This window comes from Enoplosus armatus, chromosome 14 (assembly GCF_043641665.1).
Source record: "Enoplosus armatus isolate fEnoArm2 chromosome 14, fEnoArm2.hap1, whole genome shotgun sequence".
NCBI classification, from domain to species: domain Eukaryota; kingdom Metazoa; phylum Chordata; class Actinopteri; order Centrarchiformes; family Enoplosidae; genus Enoplosus; species Enoplosus armatus.
In genome coordinates this window covers 15,016,999-15,035,279 of record NC_092193.1, presented here as the reverse complement: position 1 = coordinate 15,035,279, position 18,281 = coordinate 15,016,999, and the positions used below count along the sequence as shown (strand labels likewise).

The 18,281-nt window shown below is 42.1% G+C and overlaps 1 protein-coding gene across 1 annotated transcript in view; it reads left to right on the top strand.

Moving 5' to 3' along the window:
• LOC139296120 (receptor-type tyrosine-protein phosphatase S-like) overlaps positions 1 to 18,281 on the top strand; it is a 49,069-nt gene that overhangs the window by 16,373 nt on the left and 14,415 nt on the right. The window contains exons 5-12 of the mRNA XM_070918425.1: positions 4,858 to 4,968; positions 5,733 to 5,744; positions 9,116 to 9,130; positions 10,457 to 10,726; positions 11,358 to 11,737; positions 12,998 to 13,199; positions 14,535 to 14,671; positions 14,918 to 15,062. Of these exons, the coding sequence (XP_070774526.1) occupies positions 4,858 to 4,968; positions 5,733 to 5,744; positions 9,116 to 9,130; positions 10,457 to 10,726; positions 11,358 to 11,737; positions 12,998 to 13,199; positions 14,535 to 14,671; positions 14,918 to 15,062 (1,272 nt within the window). The remainder of the gene's footprint in view (positions 1 to 4,857; positions 4,969 to 5,732; positions 5,745 to 9,115; positions 9,131 to 10,456; positions 10,727 to 11,357; positions 11,738 to 12,997; positions 13,200 to 14,534; positions 14,672 to 14,917; positions 15,063 to 18,281) is intronic.

Sequence of the window (18,281 nt, the reverse complement as noted above, 5' to 3'; positions counted from 1 at the left end):
GTGTTATGGATGAAACACTCCTTTTTAAGATCAGTTTAATGGGGGCACCTTCCAAGCAGTGGCTCTGATTTAGTGGACGGCTGCCAGCTCTCGTTGGACCGTGGCCAGGGATCTGTTTTGGGCCACAAACATTGTTTTCTCTCAGTCTTTCCTTTTCTTTCTCTGTTGAGTCTTGGAAATATTTTTTATGGCCCATATGGGTCAGGATGAAAAATGATAGCGAGAACGACTGCACTCAAATCCCACAAAAGATGGCTCTTCACGGCCCATAAGTATCCATCATCCTCTCACTGCAGGTAACTGTCCAAAAGGTGGCCACTGACAGTCATGAACACCATGTGTACACACCTAAAACCTGCACACACACACACACGCCACCGGTTTCCTGGGGGTAGAAACATATGGCGCAGTATAGAGTTGAACTTTTTCTGACATCTTTATACCTCAGCCAAGGCATCCATCTATTTTTCCATGCCGTCTGCTTCACCAGTTTAGATGTGCGTGAGGAGAACCACGACAAGCTATCCGTCTATCTCTGACATTTGGGACTGAGATCTGCAGAGTTTACCTAAGCACTTAACAGCCTTCGTAGACCTGCACTCTAACAGATGGCATGCAATATGGACCCTGAGGTTGACTACTGGGTAATGGATGGACCTGTCCTGGCTAACAACTGTGATCTGATCAAAGGTTGTTGTTATGGTAACGGTCACAGTTTAGGTCACTTTTATCTAAAGCAAAACGGGAAATGATTAAAACATAAAGACACAGTTTGGTTCCTTTTAAACCAGCTGTACAGCACACCAGCGATATTTCAACTAACCACATAAATACAGACATTACAGGCATTCATGAAAGTTAGTTGTGACCGTTTTTTTATTGAAGGCAGTTTCTGTTGTCAGGACTGACTCAAAGTGTCTGTTAGTTAGCAGGATATCTCAAAAACAGATTTCAATTATATTTGGTGAATAGGAAATTAGGACACTGGCCAAAAACCAAATGATTAATTTTTGGTGAAGATGCTGGAATTTCTTAAAATGGTGAGATAGACGAGTCCTCTGATCGATCATGTTTCTAGATTGACAGAAAATAAGGAGTTAAATATTGTTTATGTTGTGATTTGTTATACTTGTAGCTTCAAAAAACTTCAAAAATAAAATCTGCAAAGAATCAATATAGGGCAGCAACTAATGATTATTTTCATTATCAATTAGTCTGCTGATTATTTTCACAATTCATCGATTATTGGTCAGGTCTGTAAACTGTCAGAAAATTGTGAAATAATTCAGATTTTGTCTGATCATCTGTTCAAAACCTAAATATATTAAATTTACTGTTATATAAGACTAAGATGCTGGCATCTGTGAATATTTGGCAATTTGCTTTTAAAACAAAGACTTGAATCATTAATCGGTTAATCACAATATTGTTGAAGATTTTGAATGTTCTGTCAATCCATTAATGGACTAATCGTTTCAGGTCTAAATAAATTACACTGTATACTCAATAGTTAACTTGCTTTAAAAATCTTTTGTCTTGTCTTTCATGTTTTTGTGTTCACATCCCAGGAAAACTTAAAATACATAGTTATTACTAGTGTGCAAATGAACTTGTTTGATCCCAGCAGTTTATTTTTAAACTGTGTTAAGTAAATGTGTTGTGGTAAAAATAGCGCCCGCCTGTCCTGATCGTTGGTAACGTCCGGTCCCAGTTAAAAGTTAATGTCTCACCTCGTGGGAGGCCGGAGTCCAGGTGATCTGTTTGACCTAGATGTTCTGGCAGAGCTCTCAGGTTGGCAATATCTGTTGTCATCTGATCGGCTGAGTCTCTGCTCAGCAGACATAATACACCATCCGCGATTTCACAGCAGCTCAATTTACTGAAGTCACATCTCATTCTGGGTCTGTCAGCAGCTTCCAGACTCACTATCAAGCTGCTCTCCCTCTTCTCCTCTGTTATCTTTCACTTTCCCTTTTTTACAGCTTTTTGTCCTGCTTTTCCACACTGACTGTCATTATGTTCGTCCATTGCCAGTTTTCTGTCTGCGCTGTGTGTTTATATGCAGCGTCTTTAGATGTGCATATACACTGAACACCATATATGGTAACGTATTTTGCATAAAAGAATATTTCAGTTGCCATTTTTCAAATGTGTGCTGATGGTTAGCCATATGAGCTGCTTCCAGCTGTCAGATGAGTTCTTGTCTGCAGAGCTCCACCTGTCCAGCTCCATCTCTCCTCCACTCTGTCTTCTTCTCGCTTCTCCTTCTGCCGTCTACCTCCTTTCTTGAGAGGAGGCTCGGCTTGTAGAGCAGATAATTTATTCCTGTTTATCTCCCAACTCTGCCCTGTACCGCGGGGAAATGAGAGACGGAAAAACAGAGAGAAAGAGGAGGGCACGAGATGTTTTTTTCCTTTCATGTAACTGCAGAAGACGGAAGCAAATGGATTACAGCTTCAGCTAGCAGGGCCTCAGCTCACTAAACACGCTCAAACACGCAAAACGCACACTTGTGCCCCAGCTGAGTGTAAGTAAGTCCAACTTTCCCTGTTCTGAGGCTCCAAAAACATGTTGTTTCAACTTCTGCATGTACTGATCAGCTATTGTATCATTTAGAGAATCACAAACTGTCTGTCTCTGTGGAAGCTTTTAGTGCTTAACTGGCCGAGTGTTTAGGATTTAATAAGTAAAAGCTTTTTCGCCATTAGAATAACACACCATGTGTATGTGTCTGCAGTGGTGGAAAGCATCTAGTAAGTACTGTTATTAACTCAAGTATTAACTCAAGTATTAGGTTTAATTTTGAAGTGGTGACGTTTTCATATGTCTTGTTTTGCCTCACAAACAGTCCAAAACGCAAAGTGATTCAGTTTACAACGATATAAAACAGAGAACAGCAACAAATCCTCACGCTTGAGAAGCTGGAACCAGGGGATGTTTGGCATTTTTGCTTAAGAAAATTACCAAAATGATTAATCAATTATCAAATAGTTGCAAATTGACTAATCGATTAATCAACTAATCTTTGCAGCTTTACTTAAGTATTTCTATTTTATGGTAGTTCTACTCTACGTGACAGATTTTACAGATTTTACATACAGATCATATGACCAACTTATAAAAACAATTATATTGTATTGTTATAGACTTAACTACCCAACAACATATGAAGTATTGTGGGAAAGTTAATTCTTGACCTTGGAGACAGTAGTTTGATTAAGGAAAAAAAACTCTACTACTACTTACTAACTTATTTTGGGACTTCAGAGAAAGCGAGCAAGTGACTAAAAAAAACAACCGAGCATATGTTCTCACTAATCTCCAGGGATATCTAGCCATGCAGAAGTTTTGAGGTATTGATCCCTAAGACTTCTGCTGCCACCTTAATACAATATTAAATAATTACGCAGAATGGTCCCTTTCAGAATGTCAAATTATACATATCTTATACAACTGCATTATTACAAATTATGCATTAACATGCTAGTAGCATCTGTAGCTGGTTGAGGTAACTGCCAAATTCAAAAGGTAATTTCACCCAAATTACAAAAAAAAAAAAAAAAAATGTTTTAATTTATCATGTAAGCACAAACAAAGTTCAATTCATGTACATTTTTCCTATAGTATTTCTGTATTTTCTGTCATTTTCAACGCAGGACTTTTACCTGTAATTGAGTATCTTATTGTTGTGGTACAGTATTGCTGCTTTACTTGAGTGAAGAACCTGAACACTTCCTCCACCACCGTGTGTAAGTGTGCGTGAGAAATCAGTGTGCAGAGAGTACTACATCTTCAGTTTCTATATATCTCCATACAAGCCAGATGCCTTTTATCAGCCTCACAGAAGATCTGATACAAAACACTGGGCTTTGTACCAGACTGAAACTAGCTGTGTGTGTGTGTGTGTGTGTGTGTGTGTGTGTGTGTGTGTGTGTCATGTGCATTTTGAGTTGTGTCTTTTTCCTCTCCTCCCTCAGCAGAGTGTAATCCATGGCTTTGTGGTTCCTCCTCAGGCTTCATGTCAAAGTCAATTTCAGATGAGATGTATGTGACAGAGCAGGCTGAAACAGCAAAAAATAAATAAATAAAAAATCACGGCTGGTAATTCAAAAGGCTGTTAACAAAAAAATAAAACAAAACGCATTTTAAAAAGCAGTAGGAATAGCAGCCTGTGAAACAAAAGAATACCTGACGAACGTTGTGTGTAATTATAGCACATTTAGGGAGACACTGTTTACCACGGTGGGATCAGGGTAGGAGGATAAAAACTGAAGGAAGGAAAAGAAACAAGTTGAGGAGTTAAAGAGCGTCGTCGGGTTGTTGCCGTGGGGTAAAGCTGTGTAGCTGCTGTCAGTTAACTGCCAAGATAGAAACAGGCTTTCTTCGCAGCAGCAGCGAGCCTGCTGTAGGAGAGGAATCACTGGCTTGTAAAGAGGCATACAACAAAAGGTCCTTTAAGTGTCATCTAAGTTTATAAAAAGTCATTTTGAGACTTGTTTTTGACTTCCAAACTTTTTGGAAGAAAATTCAGATTTTTCGAATGTGCTGCCATTTCTGTTCACTTTATAGCAGGAGGGGGAAAGTACAAGGCTCTTTAAGATACAACTACTGGTATATGAGAGCACGGCCCATTCAGACTGTGCCTCGCAGATATAAAAAGAAAGCTTTATTGGATGTTGAAGCAATAGAAGAGAGGATACCCCAGGGTCAAAATATAACAGAAACAGGCCAAACAGACAAACATCTCAGGATGAAAAGGAGAGGATGCAAAGCAAGGCCGACAGCAGCAGAAACGTTTCTACAAACTCAACTAAACATCTTTATGTCTCTCTCTCTCCATCACTTCCTGTCCTGCAGGAGCGTTACAGATCGAGAACAGCGAGGAGACAGACCAAGGGAAGTACGAGTGTGTGGCCACCAACTCTCAAGGCGTGCGCTACTCCTCCCCTGCCAACCTGTATGTGCGAGGTAGGACCTGAACACAGAACACGTGCACATGCAGACACACATGCACAGACGAACACACAGGAATCACTACGGTTAAGGTGCTTCTTAGATAAATATAGTTCTTTTCCATAGCCGTGCTCTTAAAAGTATTACTAACCCATCCATTGTCTACAGTATATGTTGACCCTGTTGTTTGGTATCTCTCACAACCACCCTTAACAAGTCCACCTTAAACCTTGGTGCGAGCTCCGAACAGTGGGATCAAATTGAACATGAAGTTGGGAACGCACCTCGGTTTAACTGCATGGAAACATCACTGATCTGTCTACTAAAATGGTTTCTGTACGAGAGGCAGAAAATGTTGCACAAGAGATTTGATTGAAGATTTGAATGAAGTTGGAAGTTAAACAATCAGGATATAATTTCTTCTTAAATATGTTTGCATTAATGGCATCGTTGTGCACCCACATGATCCCTGTTTAACTGATTCTAGCTTCTGGACTGTGGGTGCTGGTGCGTCTTATGGCTCAAAGACCACAACCAATGTTCAGATTTAAAAGTTCTAGTTTCTATGTTAAGTGGGATACGTGTGTGTGTGTGTGTGTGTGTGTTTGGGATGTGTGAGTGCGGGTGTTGGTGAGTGTGTGTGTGTGTGTACAGTATGTGTGTGATGCAGTGGAGCGAGTGGCTTTGCGCTGGCCGTTTTTATTCTCTCTGTGTTTCCCCGTTCTCTCTCTCCCCCCTCACGTCATTGTGTTCTGCATCAACCCCCTTCCATCCCTCAGAGCTTCGAGAAGGTTGGTGTGCTCTTTCTTTTCTTTTGTTACTCCTTTGTTTCAGAAAGCTTCACTTATTGAAACAGAGAGAAACAAAAAAAAACATTTAAAGGACACCTGAGTAGATTTGAAGTGAAATGATTTTGTCTCCAAAAAAAGAAGAGAGTTGATTTCTCTAAAGCTGCTGTGCTGATGAAGTGGTCTGCCTACGCAGCAGAGTGCATTGACTGCATTGTGAGGCCTTGTGTGCAGAACCCTTGGTATTGCCTTCACTCCCCGATCAATGTTTTCTGCATGGTATGATCTTGTTGTCATGGAGACCCAAGAATTGGAAGATTAAAAAGAGGCAATGTTTGCATGGAAGGAGTGAGAGAGAAAGAGAAAGGAGCACCGCTTGCATGTCTGTTGACTGACGGACTGACACAAGAGCATGGCTCAGTGTGTGTTCACGCCTACTGATATGCCCCGATTGTGATATTATTGAACTTGCTGTCTCGTCATGTCTTGCTATTGTCTCTCTTGTTTTGTTTTCTTTTTCATTTTGTATCATTGTGTGTAACATTCTCCCGTGTCATCGCATCTTCTCCAATCCTGCACATGTTGCACTGAGTGGAAGTCTTGCACTCGCAGTCACGCTTGTACACGCCCTTCTGTTTTGAAGTTATATGTGTTGTGCAGGTTTGTAGGAGAAGCTTCAGTTATTTGGCCACATTCATGACATGAACTCAAGATGGCGAGAGAACCATCGCGTCACCAATGGTAGAAAGTATATTTACTCAAGTACTCGTACTTTACTTGGAAATAATACTTAAACTCCACTACAATTCAGGGGGAAATATTGTATTTTTGCTCCACTGCATTCATTTAACAGCTGTAGTTACTAGTTACTTTACAAATTAAGATTTTACATACAAAGCATAGGATGACCTCATAAAATATGATGCAATGTTACAGATTAGACTACATAACAGTATATAAAATAGTTTAAATTAGCTCCACCTCGCCCAATGACAACAGTAAAATGATCTGTACACATGAATGCATCAGCAATAATTATGCAATAATATAATATATAACCGACAGTATATTGTAACACTCACTGGGGCCTTTTTGCATTCGAGTGCTTTTACTTCTGATACTTTATGTAAATACAGTTACACATTTAAAGTTTAATTAATAAGCAATAAAATCTCGGCTCAATACTGTCAGGGGTTTTGTTGCTAATGGCCCACTTGAAATTATCATTAGCTTGCAGCGGCTAATGTTAGCCAGCTTTAGCACACATTAGCTAGATAACGCTACGTCGCTGCCATTACTGAGTCAGTTCACTGATCTTATGACTCGTTTCTACTTGCGCTACTATTACGCTATATTTTAGCATTTAGCATCATCCCATAACTGCCACTCGTGGCCACATGTTAGCAGACTTGACACAGCATTGCATTTGGTACATTATTAGTAATAATTACGTACTTTACATAAGTGGAGGACTTTTACTTGTATTTGAGTATTTTTACATTACGGTATTTACTTAAGTAAAGTATCTGAATACGTCTTCCTCTGCATATCATCAAGATTCATACTGACACCAATATTTACAGATACATGTGCCAACTTTACTGTAATATAGCCTGTGCTGTATCTGGCCTGTCCTGGCTGTTGCTATCTTTGCCAAACACTCAGATACGCCTCCGTTGACTGACATTTGAAATTACTCATATCCATTCACATGTTTTCGATATGGAGGGGACATTAATGATTCCCTCTTACTACAGTGGTTAATGAAAGCCGTGTCCTTGAGACAGACTGGATGGTGCTGCGTAAATGTCAGCTCAGTGACAGTGCAGAGCGGGTATATAGCAGTGCTGAGATACAGCGGTAATCCTTATGGCTGTGCCAAGGTCTCCCCAGCCTGTAGCCTCCAGACTCCCTGCAGAGGACGGGACTAATGATAGCTCTGCTAATAAAGATTGAAGCTCCTGGCTTTCACAAACTGTATAGAAAATGGAGGGGAATCATGCAGCCCGGCTCGATTAACTTTAAGCTAGAGGCTCTGTGAGCATGTGAAGGATTATCCCTTGTTATGAGCTCACTTTATTGTAAAGCACTCAGCTATGTCTCTGCAGTGGATTCTTCAGTCTTTTGTCTCTGGTCCTGACTGATATATATATATAGATAGATTTTTTTTTTTTTAGAAATGCTGCTGAGTTCATGTTTCAGATTACTAAACGATCATCTTGAGTCTTCACCTTCATCCTGTTGTTACCAAACTAATCCATATGCTTGATTAATTGTCCTCTTCAGTTTTTTCATTTTTTTTATATTGATTGGTATAAAATAACTGACTGAATGATAGTGTTGTGTCATGCTGCATTGCACCTGCTGTGTCTGTCTTGTGCATGGAGCTGTCATGGGTGCAGTCTGTCTCCAGCATGCTCAGATGAGGAGGTGCCTGCCTAATCATGTCTGTTTTCTAACAGATCTACCTGTTTTTGTCTCTTTGTCTCTTTCGTGTCTTCAACTTCTGTATCCAATTCTGGGTATCTTCCGGCTCTTTTCTTTTTTTTTCTACAAGTATTCCAAATGCTTTATCTGCTATTCATGAAATTGTAGTGACGTCACGGCAACTTTTTAATTTGTTGAAATATGCAACAAAATGTTAACTTCTATCCAATTGTCTCTAGATTCTTTGAGTAGGGGGGATGTGGCCCATGAAGATTCCAAGTAATGATGTTACACATTAAGAAGTGGAGGTTGTGCAGCAGATTTACCCATATTTATTTATTTATCTTTTATTTTTTTTATTTCATACATTATATATATTTGAATTACTGCTAGAGTCATCTAAAGAAAACATCGACTCATATTGTTTTGCTACTGTAGGGCTTTACAGTAACTTTTTATTTCAATCTATTTTTATTTTTAGTCTTTTGTTGCTTCTCACGTTCATGTTTTTATTACACATATAAGCCTCCTAGTGTTGACTTGAGTTTTTTTTTTCGACAATGTTTCTGCTCTCTGTCTGCCTTCCCTTTTCATTCTCTCCTCCCATGCAGAGATGTTTGTCCGTTACTCTCTCTGTCTCTCTCTGTTTCCTGTGTTGTGACCCTGGGGTATCCTCTTCTTTTCTGTTCCTTCAACATCCGATCTCTACCAGTCTTTCTTTTACTTACTTTCTGAATGGGCCTAACTCTGGTATATAGCCGTGTTTTTAAATAGATCCATGTGTTTTCTTCTTCCTCGCTTCTCTTTTCTTCCCCCTTTTCCCTCCTCCCCCTAAAAACCCTCTTCTAATCCTCTCTCTTTATCTCCACTTCCCTGTCTTTTCCCCTCCTTTCCCTCCCCCTTTTTTCTCTTCTTCTTCTGCATTCTGTCTGCACCCTGATGTGTAGGAGCGACAGACACATGTACATAAGTTTATTAACTTATAAACATGCACATACTACCTCACATATCTCTCTTTTTGCTCGCACTTGTTCTTTCCCGTTCTGCCTCTTTCATGCTGTCTTGGTGTTCTTTACTTACTGTGTCCAATGATCACTCTGTAATTGCCACAACACCTTTAATAGATCCCTCGATCCACTCCTGTCCACATTTTCAATTCATTTGACTACACACTGTATCAGTTATGAATCCTATGTATTGTACAGTATCTTGTTGTACAATGTGGCTGTCCTTTGCTACATTGCCTGTCATTGTCTGGAAGAGAAGCAGAGCTGCCTGTCTCTCTCTCTCTCTCTCTCTCTCTCTCTCTGCCTCTGTCTCTCTGTCTCTAACACTTATACTATCCCTCTATCTGTCTCTCTGCTCTCGTCTCGCTTCTCTCCGTCTCCCTCTCTGTCTTCAGTTCTTCGTTCTCTTCTTTGTGTTCCTCCACCATTTTTATCCCTCTTGAGTCGCCCAGGCATGCAAGTGACCTATGAGTTCAGTCTCTCGATGCATCTCTCCCTAATATATAGTCAACCAAGCTCTGACAGATGCAGTATTGGATATAACTTGCCATTTTTACTTGTTCTTCTCATGGGGACACAAATAGCCAGCAGGGCCTATTGATCGGCCCCCGTGATGCATACAGTCTCTCTAAAAAGAGGCCATCTAATGCAGAGGCACCTCAAGGTGCAGAAATCTCAATGAAGTAAAGTTTCTCACTGAAGTTCTGGTAAAGTTTAACATGTTTAGTCATTGCTTAAAGGGGGGAAATATAATGATAATACAGCTATAATCAAAAACCTGAATCACAAAGTCTTATTATTCAGCTGAAATGAATGATAACCAATAAGAGAAACTGACTATAGGTGTCATGTCCTGGTTGAAACGGTACTCAAGAGTTTGTCACTATATTATTTTGAGTAAGCAGCTCACTCTGATTGGTTGAGCTCAACACAAGATTTGTGTCTTTCTGTTGGAATCATCAGTACCATAAAGTAATTGGGACTAAACTTGAAATATCCCTTTGTAATTTTCTGTAAAAACCCTGAAGTTCATTCTCCCCCTTCCTGTTACCTCTCCTCTCTCTCTCTTTTTCTTTCTTTTTTTCTTTCTCGCCCTCACTTTCTCTCTCAATCTCTATCTTTCTTTCTGGCTCTTTCTCTCTGATTCTCTCCCTGCACCCCCCCCCCCCCCCCTTCTTTTTCTCCGCCTTTCTTCTCCTCACTCCCTTCCCCACTTTTCTCCTCCCCCACCTTACACCTAAACCCCCACCCCCCCTCCTTCCGACTCTCCTCCTTTCCCAGTGCGCCGTGTCCCCCCTCGTTTCTCCATCCTTCCCTCCAACCACGAGATCATGCCGGGAGGGAGCGTCAATATCACCTGCGTGGCCGTGGGTTCACCCATGCCCTACGTCAAGTGGATGCTGGGCAGCGAAGACCTGACCCCCGAGGATGAGATGCCAATTGGACGGAACGTGCTGGAGCTCAACGGTGTCCGGGAGTCTGCAAATTACACCTGTGTGGCCATGAGCAGCCTGGGTATCATCGAGGCCACCGCTCAGGTCTTAGTAAAGAGTAAGAGATGCTCTAATATCAGGATTAATCATTTTGGCTCATAGAGAGAGAAAAGGAGGTGGGAAAGTGCCTCAGTTGTTACTTCATCGAAGGATGAATCCAGTTTGATTGGGTTTCTTCTGTATTTCCAAATGTGTGCATGTCAGGAGAATTGGATACTCTAAATGTCCAGGATGGTAATGTTACATCTGACTTCTGTCAAGCTAATTTGTTCCGTACTTTACCAAAAGATTCCACATATTAAGTTTGATTAAGGCACTCTCATCATTGTGAGTTTGTCACTGATACATGGTCGTGTGGGAGGCCATTTAATATATCCCTTATTGTAAAACATCTACCAAATGAATGTACTGTAATGTAATATCCTCAAAAATGTAATTTGAAGAGATTCAACTTAACTTTATTGTCACTGCACACAGTGAGTACAAGTACAACGAAATGCAGTATCTTACTAGGTGCAAACAGTAGCAAAGTGCATATAGATATAGGTATAAACAAATGTGCAGAATGTAGTGCATGAATGAATGCAATAATAAGTCGTTAATGTAATATGTATGTAACGGTAATATGTACAGAATGGACAGAAACGAATTAATAGTAAATAATATAATTCTCTCTCGCTGATCCCCAGCTTTGCCAAAGCCTCCTGGCACACCCATAGTCACAGAGACCACCGCCACCAGTGTGACCATCACCTGGGACTCTGGCAACCCAGACCCAGTCTCCTACTACATCATCCAGTACCGAGCCAAAGGGCCGGACAGCAAGTACGAGACGGTGGACAGCATCACCACCACCCGCTACAGCATCGGGGGACTGTACCCCAACACAGAGTACGAAATCAGGGTGTCGGCCTTCAATAGCATCGGCCAGGGCCCTTCGTCTACGCGTGTGGAGGCCCGAACAGGAGAGCAGGCCCCGGCCAGCCCTCCCCGAAACGTCCAGGCCCACATTATTTCACAGAACACGGTGATGGTCCGCTGGGAGGAGCCGGAGGAACCCAACGGACAGGTGGGACGAGGACTGAAGCAGCTCTTTTTGATCTGTTATCAGTGGCAGAAAAACATACTTTTTACATCTTCTTTGATCAGCAAAACGTCTTAAATATGTCTGCAGCAAAATCACTGGTACTTCCATCTGTACAACATTCCAGTTCGTTCAGTGCGACAGCTCCCAGCTCCTACATCCAGACTTTCAGTTTTTGTCCCATTAGCCAAAACTAAAACATATAGAAACTCTTTCATACCCTCGGCCATCTCTCACCTTGTGAGGAAACAGGTAACATTCAGTTCCCAAATGTTTATATTTGTACTAATTCAACTGTAACATTCTAGTCTTTTAAAACTGAATGACTTTGTGCTACATTGTTAAAAAGTCGGATATATAAAAAGTACAAGACAGAGAGGTTGTATTCCCCACATGTGATCTTCACTTGATATAAACTGACAACATTCCAATATTGCACAAAGGCTAACACGAGGTTAATACGATAAAGCCTTAATGAAATTCACCATTGGGAGCTTTATTCCAGTGTGCAGGTTCATCTCGTTTGCAGGGATTGTGTCTTGACAGAGATTTCCCTCCTGTAACTCCCTCGCTACTTTCCCCACCCTCTAAAGAAAGGAGAGGTAATTGGGCTGTCCACTCTAAGTTAAGAGCACTCCCTCTCGAGGCCTATTTCCTTTTCTAGCCTACCTAACGGTGCAGTAGGTTCATAAAAGTGCAAGACTGAATTGAGTGCATATGGGGATTATAGATATTAAAGAGTAATAACACAAAAGGCGTTAGAGGTGGAGGGTGAGGGCAATGGCATGGCAGCAGGATTACATATACTCTGAACTGCCAATAAACAAATCCCACAGGAGCAGGTATAGTGATTATATCTTCAGCACTTCAACATGACGACATCTGCAGCTCGTATTAGAACTGGTTTTGTCATCTTTAGCATGAGATTTGTTGATCGAGGTCAACTGTACAACAGCCAGAGACGTCACCTTGTGACAGTTACCTCTAATAAACACTGAACTGACAAATCCAAACGACCATCTGGACTTAAGTTAAAAAGAAATCATAGATGATGACCTTTGCTGTGATAAGGTTGTGTTGAGGATGGTATTATGGATTACCACGGGTGCGGGACAGTGGAATTAGGTAGGAAGTCCATTTAATACAGCCCAGTCACTGATGACCTTAAAATCCGGTCCCAATCCAGAAAAGTGAACCGCGTTCTCTATCTAGCGGCATTTCTTAGTCTCTGCTCCTCTGTTGTAGGTGAAAGGTTACCGCGTGTACTACACCATGGACCCCTCCCGGCCAATGAACGAGTGGCAGATCCATAACGTCCAGGACAGCGTTATCACCACCATTCAGAACTTGGTGACCTCTGAGACCTACACCATCCAGGTCCTAGCCTTCACCTCTGTAGGGGACGGACCTTTCTCAGACCCGGTCCATGTTAAAGTCATGCCTGGAGGTCAGTGTGACTGTGAATGTGTGCATAAACACAATCATTGGCAGACGTTTGTGCAAGTGAATACATTTATCTTGCATGCCGGTGCATAGATAACAGCTAAGTAGTGGTCTTCATTTATTCATGTGCAGGAGAGAAGTGGCTGTTTGTCTGATGTGCACATGCAACCAAGCACAAATGAGTCATTATTTGTGTGTGTGCACATGAAAACAAACTGTTAAGGAGCTTATTCAAGTGACTTATGTAAAGTTTGGGAAGCAATCCACTGGGAGACACTTTGCTTGACCTGTATATATATATATATATGACTTTTTCAAAATGAATAAATTCCACCTGCTGGGACGGAAGTGTGGAGACTTATGAAAAGGAAACAGGGATTAACAGCGAAAAATGTCCCTCGTACCTCGGCGCCGCTCGAGTCACTGTGACAGCTGTCGCAGGTTTTATGTGATGGGAGGGACAAAGAGATGATTACTGTGATGGTATTACTGGTTTAAATTTCTGTGTAGCTTGAGCTGCTGCTCCACCGTTAGATGTCCCTAAAAAGTCGTCCATTTTCCAGCACATGAAAGGAATAAGAATATTTAGAAAATCAACAAATATGAAAGGGTTTGGGGGATTTATGGGGTAATGGGTGTGTTTAAGTCTTTTTTGATTCCACTATGACTTTAAAGCACCTGAAAAATTAGGTTAGGTTCAAATGGATTGTTTTCAAACCTTGATAGTGACATTAAGTGTTTCTGACTTAATAAGAAACAATTACAGCTAAAAATAACCATACATAGTAATAAATTAATTATATTTTAACACTCAAAAGCAAAACTTGGCTTCATCAGGACTGTGTGGGCGTGGTTTGATCATATTTGATTGACAGTGGCATTTTCCTGGCAACAAATTTCCCATTCTTATATAAATAATATTAATAATAATACTTGATAACTTGATTTATAGAGCACTTTTTCTCAACACAGTTACAAAGTACTTTACAGCAAAAACAACAAAGCAAAACAGAAATAAATGAAACAATTCACTAAAATAATGAGTTAACTAGGCAGAAGAAGAAGAATCCAACTAATGTAATATAAAAATCTTACAAGAAGGCCTTCCAGTGAAATGGAATTTTAAGAAGTGATTTAAAAGATGTATTATTGCTAAATTCTGATCGGTGCACAGAAATATTTTACATATGTGAACTTACCCGTACCACTTAGTAAAAAGCTGATAAGAAAATACGTTTTCAGGATCTTTAGCTACAAACAAATGCACCAGAATACTATGAATATATATATATATTTAGATAAGAGTCCTGACTGACTGTTTTGTCCTGTCCCCCTTCAGTCCCAGGCCAACCAGGGAAGTTTAAAGTCGGTAGAGTGACAGACACCAGCATTGAGCTGACCTGGGAACCTGCGTACACCAAGGAGGGCATTGTCAACTATGAGCTGCTCTACAAACCTGTCAAGTTTGGCAGTTTGGTAAGACCTCTTACTCTTTTTTTATAAATCTGTCCGCTGAGAGTGGACTTCCTAACAAGACAGATGGATGAGAGGACAGATAAAAGGGGAAGTTTAAAAGATTAACCCCAGCGCCTGGCACCACTGTGTCTGCTGGTGACAGCCCTCATCTCGTTTTCTCTCCAACTCCCCTTTAATGTTGTCGTTTTCACTCCCCTCATTCCACCTCTCGTCCCGTCCTCTGCTCCCCTCTCTTCACTCTCGCAGGAGAAGCTGACCTTCGGGCCGAGGAACTCTTACACAGTGGAGGGCCTGAAAGCAAACACAGAGTACTCCTTCTCCCTGGCCGCCATCTCAACCAAAGGCATCGGAGCCTTCACCAACGAGCTGGTGCAGAGGACGTCACAAGCCAGTACGTCTCAATTTGACTGGGTTTGCGTACTGTACCTGCAGGCGCGCACACGCACACACACACTCACACACACACACAGATGCCACACATTTTAATTATGTCATGTTTGAGTCTTGTATACACGTCTCATGCAAATATTATGTCCTCTACACACACACACAGGTTGTAGTACATTGTCCTCAGCTCCTGACCCGGTAAAACCTGGGAACCATCTTCACATCTCTCCATCAATCTCGTTTATCAACTCATCTGTCCAGACCCCCCCACCCCTCCCATCCATCCATCCATCCATCCACCCATGTTTGACTGTGCCTTTTCTTCCTCCGCTCAGCCTCTCGCTTTCTTACACAGCCAAAACATCGTGACAGATGGAGATGGAGCACCGATTAATGTTTCAGTCTTCCTTTTCTTCACCCTCCTTTCACTTTTTCCACTCTATCAGTGTCTCGTGTCTTTTGAAAGGGCGAAACTGTCTGCCACTTATTTGGCTAGCAGCCAGCAGTGAGGAGCATTAAAGGATGGTGGCTGGCCTGCTATGTTGACAGGTAAGTGCCGGCCAGTCTGTATTTTATCCAGGCTGAACTTGGATTCTCTCCCTTGTCTCCTTTTCTCTCTCTTCACTGATCACTGATCGCAGATAAGAGTTAAATAAGTTCCACTATTTCGCTCTGACATATCAAGTCATATCTCATATTTCAAGAAAAAAAAGAAAAGAAAATACAGAGATAACTGAGAAAAGGTTGCAAGGAAAAGAATTAATAAAGTAGTAGAGGTCAAGGAAAAGAGCCCCAAGTCCTGCTGTTCATGGTGCTGTATCACTTGAGTGGTAAGTGTTTGTCATTTCTCAGACACAAAGATTCAAACTTGTGTGTTCACAGTCAGATCGTTTTTACAGTACAAAATGTGCTAAACACTTTTAGTTGGTCTCCCTTTCAGTCTTCACCTCCGAAAAGAAAGAGAGACCCAAGGTGGTACACCGGAGGAGGTGGCAGAGGAGGGGCGGGGTGGGTTCAGGAAAGGGAAGGTGCCAGATAAGCAGACTATTTCATGCAGCAGAATTCATTTCCCAGGGAGGTTATGTGCGCTTTGTTATCGCCAAGCTTTGGTGCACATCTAGATTGTCCCCCGAGGCCAACAGAACAGTGGCTGTACGGCTGAGTGGATAGATACTTGAACCTGTCAGCTATGACTATTACACTCCCACACATACACACATGCTATACACTCCAGAGCTCACACACAAGCCTGCACGCCTCGGCCATGCTCTCCTCTATATGTGTGTGTGTGTGTGCTCTTTAAGGGATATTATATAGGGTGAGTGATACCTACAGTTCAGAAATCTGTGGTGATGAAGGTGTGTGCTTTTTTTTGTTTTTCTGTACTCGTGTGTGTGTTACGGTAAATATCCCAGCCTACTTCTGATTCATTTCTTGTCTACAACTCATCATTCTAGCCCGACTTTCAATATCCGTCTGAGTGCCTTTCTCTCCCGGGCTCCCTGTTACCTTTTTTCTCTCTCTTTTTTTTTTTTTTTTTTAACCTGCCTCCTAAATCCTTTCGGCGCTGTGTGAGATCTGTTTTAGTTCTGTTTGTTTCTTCCCTCTGCGAAGCCCAAGACCTTCCCGTAGTAAGCAGTGGAAAGTCTCAGACCACTCTATTATCCCGAGGACTCAAGGATTATGCCACCATGGGGCCTGGTGTTGTGAAATGTGTATATTTGGCTGTGCTCCTGCGTACTGAGCTGTGCATCGCTGCTTTAGAAAGAAGGACTTTATCTGTTTTTCATTCATAAATCTGGATCCTTTTGTGCCACTAGCCACATCCAAAGGATAAAATATAATTATTGGGTATCAGATGCACATTCTCCTCGGGTATAATTAGGTTGTCCACTCAGGGTCGATACTCTCGTCTCTGGTTTATTTCATTAGGCTCTAAGCCTAACATTATGCTTTTACATTATGTGGTCGCTGGAGTCATCGCTGGAGTCATGTTTGTCCTGGTGTTATCTCTTTCAGTTCACTTCACCTTAGTTTCTTATTGTTTCCTTTTTCGTCCTTATCTCCCGTCGTTTTGCTGTTATTTTCCCCCTCTCTTGCTTCTTCAACCCCTCTTGGGTCTCTCCTAAACTCTTTGCCAATTGCCCTCCTTGCCCCTTGTCCAATCAGAGCCCTCAGCTGCACCCGAGGGTGTGTCCTGCGAGAGTGCCAGCTCCACCTCGCTGAGAGTAAGTTGGAGGCCGCCTCCAATGGAGGGCCAGAATGGCGAGTTGGCAGGTTATGAGCTGAGATACCAGAGAGTTTCTGGGGCAGGAGGCGGAGGTCAGGGCCAGGAGGTGAAGGGGCTTCCTATCCCGGCCCAGCAGGGGCAGGCAGTGTTAGAGGGGCTGGAGAAATGGAGCTGGTACAACATCACCATGGCAGCCTTCACTGCAGAGGGGACTGGACCCAACAGCCCGACTGTGCTTTGCAGAACTGATGAGGACGGTAAGAGTGAGAGACGTGGATCAGACCGACACAGTATTGATTGTTAAGTTGATTATTTACTGGCTGGACTGTTGGTCACTTAATTAATTCTGCATTTGTGTGTGTGTGTGTGTGTGTGTGTGTGCTTAGTCCCTGGCGCAGCCCCCCGCCAGGTGGACGTCCAGCCGCTCAACTCCTCAGCACTTCGAGTCACATGGCGGTCGGTGTTGCCACGGTTACGGCAAGGCCAGATCCGTGGCTACCAGGTGCATTTCAGCCCCACAGAGAGCGCTGAATCACGAAACCTTCCCCGCATCAAAGACCTCTTATTGGACGAGTCCCAGGTGACATCATAGCTGAATATTTTAATGATTAAATGATGTTCATTTATTTTATCATTAAACATCCTCCCTCTCTCCCCTCGTCCTTTGACTCACTCCCATCTGTCTCGGCTGCCTGCGGGGTGTGTCTCGTCTGCGGGATAAGATGGAGGAGGATGACTCGACTCAGTATGTGAGTGCAGACTACCCATCCTCTTCTCATTATAAATGAGCTCACTATTAATACATACAGCACAATGCATCCAATACGTTACACAGAGACAGTTATGAAATCCTCATTAAGTCTGACCAGAGATTTGATTAGCCTCTGATATGTAACTTTTTGATAATTCCTCACTGATGCAAAGAAAGGGAATGAAGAGATCTGTGTATTGTGTCGTATTGAAAGGAATGAGTTAGCAGTATTTGATGGTGCT